Source organism: Myotis lucifugus, unplaced genomic scaffold (genome assembly GCF_000147115.1).
Source record: "Myotis lucifugus unplaced genomic scaffold, Myoluc2.0 scaffold_6, whole genome shotgun sequence".
Classification (NCBI taxonomy): Eukaryota; Metazoa; Chordata; class Mammalia; order Chiroptera; family Vespertilionidae; genus Myotis; species Myotis lucifugus.
In genome coordinates, this window is record NW_005871054.1 from 15,904,192 (window position 1) to 15,913,793 (window position 9,602).

Sequence of the window (9,602 nt, forward strand, 5' to 3'; positions counted from 1 at the left end):
CTCCCCCGCCGGCCTGATTGCCCCTAACCGCCTCTGCCTCGGCCCCACCACCATGGCTTTGTCCGGAAGGACGCCCAGAAGGTCTCCCGGAAGGTCTCAGGGTCTAATTAGCATATTACCCTTTTATTAGTATAGATTGATCAAGTTCCTTTGTTGTGAGCTCAGTTTCATCTAGGGCAGCTGTAGTACAGATTACATGAGGCGTGTCCCAGGTGACTGGAGTCTTTGGCAGGTGGTAGGTACTGGGTAAGCGGTAGCCATTCTCCAAAAGCTGAGTCTGAGCTACCGTCACATTCATTTCTATCCTCATAGAGTGGTATGGGAAGAATCAATAAGATATGCAGCTGGCAAACGACTGGAATAGTAAGGGGCCCAGGTAGGCTGTAAAAGATGCTCCCCTGTGAACCCCCTCCTTTTCCTGTGGGCACTGCAACTTGCCCAAAGTGTGCGTGTGGGGTGTTACAGGATGGTTACAATCTAAGATTCGATGTGCTGTTATTACCCAGGATAGGGAGGGCAAGAAGGGCAAGTCCTGGGAGGGGTGGGGGAAGGGTCTAGGTTTATAAATGAGCTTGTGATATGTCTGGTAACAGCTGGATTTGTGGGTTATGGAATTTAATAGATTGGAGTATCTTCAGTCCATAGGTGGTAGTAGTATCTGGTGGTGGTGATCACCCAGGGAGTATCTAGCGAAGAAAAGTGGGAATATAGCCAGACTACAGAAACATGAAGGGAGGGTGGAGAAGGAAAATTTATCAAAGGAGCAATCCAGGATTATAAGGGAGACCGGTGTGTTGTCACTGAAACCAAATTGGTAAAGAGGTCTAAAGCAGGAATTGTTCACAGTGATTTCTTTTACAGATTATAGGAAAACAGCCATTTCTATCATATCTGTTTCTAGTTTAAAGTATATTTTTCAGTGTATGCATCTTAAATGTTAGTTTAAACACACCACCCCTAAGAAGGTTCCCTCTTACTCTTGCCCTGCCAATCTCTGTCCACCTCCCTATTCTGACTTTTATCATTATAAATAGTTTTGCCTATTTTTGAATTTTATGTAAGTGGAGCCACACAGTACCCTTTTGTGTAAGTTTTCTTTTTCTCATTGTTTTTGCAGTTCATGTTACATATGTTAGTAGTCAGTTCCTTTTATTGCTGTGTAGGATTTGTTGTATGAATATATCACAATTGACCTATTCTGTTGGTTGTAGATGTTCTTTTAGTAGAGTTTTAGCATAACCACGGTTTTGTTAACTATAACTACTAAGGAAAAAGTGCAGTTTTAGAGTAAAACGAACATATATTGAAATTGAATTGACACTCAGAGCAGAGATTACCCTGAGATGACTTTGCAGCTAGGGCTTTCAGGTTTCTAGCACTTCTTGAATTGTGTTTCTCTTGAGAATGTGAACGTCTTAGTTACGTATGGATTTCTTAAGTTATGTTGAAAAAAGTGATACATGTAAGCTTTGTATAATTTGTAGATTTCAGAGTGATTGTGACAGGCATTCGCAAACCAGGTGTTCTGACTTCGGTAATTAGAGGAGTACTTAACTTTTCCCTTTCTTAGAGATAGTGGCACAATGGGAAATGTAGACGTTTGTCACTGTCAGTATTATGTAAAGTGCATTGAATAACTGAACAAGCATTGAGCAACCTAATGTGGAAAAGCTGGTTCTCTTAACAACAGTGCTCGTCGAGATTTATAAATCAACTTGATAGCAAGCAATTGTGGGGAGGATATTTTCCAGGGGTTGATTGAAAAACATTTGCCTTACTTTCACATGTGGTGCCATTAAATTGGGGCCAATAAACATCATTAGTCATTAGGGAACTGCAAATGAGACTCCATTTTACACCTGCTAGCATCAAGAAGACAGACAACAGGAGTTGGTGAGAATGTGGAGGAACTGGAGCCCCCTAGTACATTGCTGGTGGGAATGTAAAATGGTGTAGCCACTTTGGAAAACAGTTGGGCAATTTGTTAAAAAGTAAACTTAATTTTACCATACAATTTAGCAATTCCTCTCCTATTTAAGCTGGCAGAATGATGTTTTAGGTAAAGGTAACAGAGTGATGGAGGGGAGGGGGGCAACTGGGGAATCATTGAGTAAGTTTGGCCGTGGTAGATGGAGGTAGGTCATGAAGGGTCTAGGATGGTAGGACTTAATTTTGTGAGAAATGAGTAGACATTTGCAAAGCAACTTACTGCAGAAAGTTGTAGTAGAGTCTTGGCCAGAGGTTGAAACAAAGACATGCTTCTTACCCTTAGTTTTATGAAAGGTTTACGGAGGAGCAAGTATGACCAGAGCTATGCTTTGAAAACAGTCTGACTGGGAGAGACCAGTGCCAGGGATGCCTGTTAGATCCACAAAATAGTTCACGGTCTTCTGAATAGGAATGGAGAAGTCAGAGGTCTGGATAAGGATTTAGCGACCAATGAGGGAGATTTTAGGGATGAGGAAAGAGGAATCTAAGGTGATTGGGAAATTGGAGAATGGTGATGCTTTCCACAGAAGCGGGGCTCCTAAGTAGACTTGTGAGAAACCAATTTTGGACAAATGGAGTGTGAGGTGTCAGGGAAACATGGAGGTAGTGATATCTGGCTTGAAGTTAGAAATAAAGGACTTGAGGCACTGGATTGAAACTTGTTTATAGTCCTAAATCACAGGAAAACATTTCAAAATATGCCTATGAAAAGAGATTAGAGAATATACAATTATAATAATTGATGGGATAAGATAATGGGATGATAGATAACTTTAAAACTCAATATTCCAAACTTTTACAGTATTATAAATGGAAATATGAAATTATTTAAAATTGTTAAGATGATTAGTACTATTTTCAGATGATATTGCTCAAAAACTTTCCTGTAGTTTTGAATCACTTGATGAGTGAACAAACAAAGCAATTAGGTATTAAAGTGCTTTCACATTAGTCCTGTCAAAACATGAATTTAATTTAAAACCATATTTGGAGATGCTTGGTAGGAAGGGTTTTTTAATTTTTTTCATTCAAGGGGAAATGATCATTAGGAGAAAATACAAATTGCTTACAGAATAAAGGGAGTGTGTAAAATTCTCCTGTTCAAAGAAAGACCCTTTTAAGCCTTGTGGGTAAGATCCCTTTTCCCATCCCAGGCTCCTGAGTCTCTCTGTGTGTGTTATATACCAAATGTAGGCTAATAGCATATTGACCAAACTTTCTCTTTAAATGGATCGTTGTTGAGGGGCAGTGACTGGGACAGATAGTGAAATACTTAAAATCCAGGGCTCTGTACTTGAGAGAGGCTTGAGTTTTGACACTTGGCTCTGTCTCTTTGCTATGTGATCTCAGGCAAGTTACTTTCTCCGATGCAGTTTTCTCCTCTGTAAAAAAAGGGAATAGTAACATCCCCCTAGGGTTGCTGTCAGGATTAAATGAGATGATGCATATGAAATGTTTAAATTAACATGATGCTGGGCACATAACAAGGGCTCAGATATTAGCTGCTGTTACTCCATAACATGGATATCCATAATAGCAGAGATTGTATCTGTCTTATTTATTGTGTATTTTTAGTAAGTGCTCAGTAATATATGTGAATGAGTAAATGGAATACAGAATAAAGGCCGTGATTCAGCCCCATTAATAGAAGCCAAGTTTATTCTAATACTATTTTGTTGCCCTGTTGATCCTAATGCCTGCCTGGTGGGAGTAATATTGAGGTTTTCAATATTTGCTTTTTAAAATAGGTTCTGTCAATTATAGGCAAACTTAGGTTTTTTTTGTTTTGTTTTTTAAAATATATTGATTTTTTACAGAGAGGAAGGGAAAGGGATAGAGAGTTAGAAACATCGATGAGAGAGAAACATCGATCAGCTGCCTCCTGTACACCTCCCACTGGGGATGTGCCCGCAACCAAGGAACATGCCCTTGACTGGAATCGAACCCGGGACCCCTCAGTCTGCAGGCTGACGCTCTATCCACTGAGCCAAACCGGTTAGGACAAACTTAGGTTTTTTTGAAGAGATCAGGAACCAGGGGTCTAACAACTGTATTTATTAATTTTGGGCAAAGAGTTTCCATTTTCATCTGTAAAAAAGGAAGAGGCTGAACTTGAACTCTACTTTCTAACTTTAAAGTTTTATTTTTCCTGGTTAGAATTTAATATAAAAGGAAGTGATTTTTATTGATTTGGAATCTAACTTCCTCATTTTAATCTGCAGGTTATTTTGGAGAACCATCTATATATCTGCCACTGTAGATTTACTTCTTCAGATGGAAAACCAGAGTTCCCCTTAGGCTCCTTCGTCCGTCTATATCTGTCTATCTTAGTTATCTAAAGTTGTATTGCTTTTCCCAATGTTTGTGTGTGTGTGTGTGTGTGTGTGTGTGTGTGTGTGAGACTGCAGGCCTCCTCTAAATTGTAGTCCGGCAGTGCTAAAAAGGGTTTGCAGGAGTTAGGGGTGTTCTGGGGAAAAGGGCGGTTGGAGCTCTTCTTGTGAGGTCCATAACCATGACTGTTCTAAGTGGGCTAAGGGCCTTGGGTTCCTTTTTAAAGTAACAGCTTATTGAGATATGATTCACATACCATATACTTACTAATTTAAAATGTACCATTGAAGTTTATTTTAGTGTATTCACAGATAATGTGCAACCATCGTCATATCAGTTTCAGAGTATTCCCGTTACCTCAAAAAGAAACCTGTACCCTTCAGCTCTGATCCCCTTACTCCTCACCCCCCAGCCCTAAGCAACCACTAGTCTCTTTTCTGTCTCTTAGATTTTCCTAGTTTGGACTGTTATATGAATGGGATCATAATGTGGGCTTTTATGACTGGCTCCTTTTACTCGGTGCAGTATTTTCAAGGTTAATTGGTGTTATAGCATGAATCAGTACTTTATTTTTCTTTCCCCTTAGGTTTTTTTTTTTTTAAGCCTGTGGGTTTGTCCTTCCTTTATCAATGTGGCTGAGGTTACAAATAGTAACCTGTACTAATCCCCAAATCTCATTCAGTTTATATTTGTTGAATACCTGTAAGTGCAGGTAACTACTTTAGGCATATATTTACTATGTCATGCAGTCCTTTCAGTGGTAGATACTGTTACTATCATACACATGTCACACATGAGAACACTGAGGTTTCCTTTTTGTTTTTATAAAAAAGTTTTTAAAAAACTTATGGGCTTATTAATGCTGGAAAATTTAGTTACTCTAATTATTTTGTTTTGTGTTTGTTTTCTGGTTCTGAAAGACATCTCTTACCATTAAAGTTTCTTCCAGATGGAGGTATTTTTGTACTGTGTGTCTGAAAAGAATCTGAAGTCCTTTCTGGGGTTAGAGATTCCATATTGGTATATCAGCTCACCAGGAGAAGGAAAGGGACAGCCAGCTCTTTCTTGAAACCAAAGTTCGTACAGATTATAAATGTTTTACTGGTTTGATAAGATAGACACAATAGGTATTTCTAGAATGGGCCTTTGTTGTTTGTTCCTTGCTCCCTGTGCCCCCCTCGCTTCTCCCCCTTCTTCATGGCCGGGGGTGCTTGGCAGGTTGCTCTGGTAAAGTGGACTAGGGTATTTTGTTGAAAGTTTAAGGACTTTAAACCTTAAACTTAAAAAATTAAAGGCCTTGTAATGCAGAATTAGAGAGGCTTTCCTTCCCTCTCATGGTGGAATGACTGCCTCCACTATTCCAGACAGCCTGCTCCTTGAAAGGCTTGTTCAGATGCCCAGATATACTTTCTTCCTTTTTTCCTGCAGGGATTAAAGCCTGTGGTTTCCACAGAAGCACCGCCTATCATATTTGCCACACCAACTAAACTGACTTCCGATTATCCTACATATGATTATGCTGGGAAAAACAAAGTTCCAGAGCTGCAGAAGTTTTTCCAGGTGAGAGGAGGCACTCGGGAACAAAGAAGCCTGTGAAATAAATAGGTTTAAAAACAAACACTATGAAACGGAGTGTTAATCTAGTTTACTACCCCCTTCTCTCTTTTTCCTTAATAGAATTCTTTTGATATTATTTGAGCCATAAACTAGTAGAACTCAATGTAGGTAGAAACTGATGAAAGAGAGAGGGTGATTAATTTTCTTATCAGTATTTGAAGGTATGCAGGTTTTTAAATTGCATATATCGGATGGAGGAAACAGTAGCATGTATTATGTATAAACATTGTGAATAATCCAATATATATTTGGGTTTGTGACACATGCAGTGACTTTTGGCATTGAGTTTTCTTCTAATTGTTTTTTTGCCTCCTTGATAGTAAAATTCACTGAGCTGTTGCTAGAAGTGGAGGAGGCTCTCTTGGGTTTGCTGATCAACAGAGAGAAGCTAAAACTGGATTTTAAAATGTTGTAAACATTAATCTATATACAGATAATGTCTCAGATGCCATGGGAGTGGTAGTGCCTGTTACTGCTGTTGCTGGGAGGTAGCTTCTCCCTCAAAAATACTATGTCCAGATTCAGGACTGGCCTGGGGACTTTTGATCAGTTTAATCCATTTTAATCTGATAAGTAAAATTTTTGTGTGTATGTGTGTTTTTGTTAATCTTCACCGGAGGATATTTTTTTCATTGATTTTTTTAGAGAGAGTGGAAGGGAGGGAGTATCAGGAGAGAGAGAGAAACATCCTTGTGAGACACATCGATTGATTGCCTCCGGTGCCAGGGACTTGAATCTGAGACCCTTCGGTTCTCAGGCCGATGCTCTAACCACTGAGCAAGCTGGCAAGGGCGGATAAGTCCGTCTTGAGCAGGGTGGGGGTCTTGGCGTTGCAGTGGGGAGGGATTTTGGAGACTGCAAAATAATGGATTAAACGTTTTATGGATTGTCGTTATTAAATGGATTTGACACACCTTAATGGAAAGAAGGTGGCTGAATAAAAAAAAAATGGAATTGAACCTATTAACTGACCTGGTGTGCTCAGACTCCATCCACCAGTGATCAGGAAGTCAAAGTAAATATAGAGCATTTCTTGTGCCTATCTAGCTCTTAAGTTAGCTGCTGGTTACCTTTATGTCTTAAAAAAATTCACCAATGCTTCTTTCTTAGTTAAGCAATATGATAAATTCCTTAGAAATTTGGAATTTGTTGCATGCACGTTCCTGAGGCTGTATTTTGGAGAATTATCTTGGATTTACAAACTTTAGTTACATTTATAAGAAATAATACTAGTATTTCAATTAGCATTTTAATGGATTAGGGCTTTTTCCACTGTAATGGGTTAGTCATAGAGTAGAGACATTTGTTCTTTACTAGTCTAAATTATAAATCTTTTTCTTATCAACCATGTCCTTGATAATTCTTTCTTTCAAGAAATCTGATGGTGTGCCCATCCACCTGAAACGAGGCCTGCCTGACCAAATGCTTTACCGGACCACCATGGCACTGACGTTGGGAGGGACCATCTACTGCCTCATCGCCCTCTACATGGCTTCACAGCCCAGAAACAAATGAATTAGGCTGCAAAAGACTGGTTTGCTTTTTGGCATAAACCCTTTGAATTTTTGTTTCTGTAAAAAAATTTTTTTTTTACTTGAATGGTCTACTTAATATTTTGCAAGAAAAAAATAGAAGATAATAAGACAATATTTTGGTTTGTTTATGAAATGCACATGGCCTGTCAGAGCTCATTTGACAGTTAAAACTATTGCTCAAAGAAATGCTGCTGCTCTACGAGTTTGAGCTCTTGATTTCCCTGGAGGTTCTGGATGGAGGTTGCATACAGACTCATTAACTGCGGTCTGTGCTCAGGTCCTTGGGGACCCATGGTGGCCTTTTTGAGCATGAGGGGCAGAAACCTTTCTGGATTTGGATATGTCTGAGGAAGGAAGACAAAAGCCAAGGCCAGGTGCATAAAATGAAGGATTGTGTCTGTAGTTACCTTGGGGATTTTCCATCTTGCAGTAAAATGTTAATAGAAATTATTTGCAGCACGCCTCTATTCATTGGGCAGTTTGTTTCAAAGGGTTATTTGCCTCATCCCAGATCTTTAGTGAAATTTTATGTGTAATTATTATGTATTTATTCCACTATGGGAATAGAACACCTGTTTAGTGTTGCATTTTAGACCGATGTCTGTTTTATTAATGAAACTGTGACACAAAGTCTCCCTTTACCTTTTAAAAACATTATGATTTTTAAGTTATGATTTATTTTGATTGTGGAATAAATACATGAATGAAAAATCTGAAGTTTGAAGTTTTTTAAATGATCTTTCAGAAAAATTTCAGAACACCAGAGGCATCTTAAACCTGAGTCTAATTTCTTTTTAATTTGGTACCAGATAATCTTTACAAAATAGTTCCTCAAAGTCTAGTAATAGAAGGCTAATGGTATACTGATGATTACCATATGCTTCCTAGGAAACCTGCTTGCCTCGTAGTGAAATGTGCCTATTACACACAGTTCATTTAGACATTAATTTCCTGTGCCATCACAATTGGTAGACTCACACACCCTACATTAATGCTGAAAAAAGGTGGAATTTTATTATATACTAGAGGCCAGGTGCACAAAATTCGTGTACAGGAGTGGGGGTGTCCCCTCAGCCCGGCCTGCACCCTCTCGCAATCCCGGACCGCTGGCTCCTAACCATTCTCCTGCCTGCCTGATAACTCCTAACCACTCTGCCTGCCTGCCTGATCGCCCCTAACCACTTTGCCTGCCTGCCTGATTGCCCCTAACTGCTTGCCTGCCTGCCTGATCGCCCCTAACCACTCTGCTTGCCTGCCTGCCTGATCGCCCCTAACTGCTCGTCTGCCTGCCTGATTGCCTCTAACTGCCTCTGCCTCAGCCTCATCCCCCACTGCTGCGGCTTGTCTAGAACAGTGATGGCGAACCTATGACATGCATGTCAGAGGTGACACGCGAACTCATTTTTTTGGTTGATTTTTCTTTGTTAAATGGCATTTAAATATATAAAATAAATATCAAAAATATAAATCTTTGTTTTACTATGGTTGCAAATATCAAAAAATTTCTCTATGTGACACGGCACCAGAGTTGAGTTAGGGTTTTTCAAAATGCTGACACGCCAAGCTCAAAAGGTTCGCCATCACTGGTCTAGAAGGACGTCCGGAAGGTCGTTCAGAAGGTCGTTCAGCTGTCTGGTCTAATTAGCATATTATGCTTTTACTAGTGGCCCAGTGCACGAAATTCGTGCACGGGGGGGAGGGGGTGTCCCTCAGCCCGGCCTGCACCCTCTCCAATCTGGGACCCCTGGAAGAATGTCCTACTGCCGGTTTACAGGGATTGGGTCTAAACCGGCAGTCGGACATCCCTCTCACAATTTGGGACTGCTGGCTCCTAACCGCTCACCTGCCTGCCTGCCTGATTGCCCCAACCACTCTGCCTGCCGGCCTGCTCGCCCCAACTGCCCCCCCGCCGGCGGCTGCTGCCCCCCCCCCAGCTTGATTCACTCCCAACTGGCCCCCCGGCTAATGAGCTCAACCACCAATGGAACTTACGGGTTGTGGTAGTGATGACAACTTCCCGAAGCACGGTTAGGGCCAGGTCCGTTATAATGCGCTGATTACGTGGGCAGGCGTACTAGCCCCTCTCACGATCAAGGTGAACGTAGCGTATACTCTGTGATAAGTCGGAGT

The 9,602-nt window shown here is 40.6% G+C and overlaps 1 protein-coding gene across 1 annotated transcript in view; it reads left to right on the forward strand.

Annotated features, from left to right (window-relative positions):
* The window catches only part of LOC102443151 (cytochrome c oxidase subunit 7A-related protein, mitochondrial), a 9,332-nt gene extending 1,149 nt beyond the window's left edge, over window positions 1–8,183 (forward strand). The window contains exons 2-3 of the mRNA XM_006083420.3: window positions 5,749–5,880; window positions 7,312–8,183. Of these exons, the coding sequence (XP_006083482.1) occupies window positions 5,749–5,880; window positions 7,312–7,452 (273 nt within the window). The 3' untranslated portion in view covers window positions 7,453–8,183. The remainder of the gene's footprint in view (window positions 1–5,748; window positions 5,881–7,311) is intronic.
* The last annotated feature ends 1,419 nt before the right edge of the window (window positions 8,184–9,602 follow it).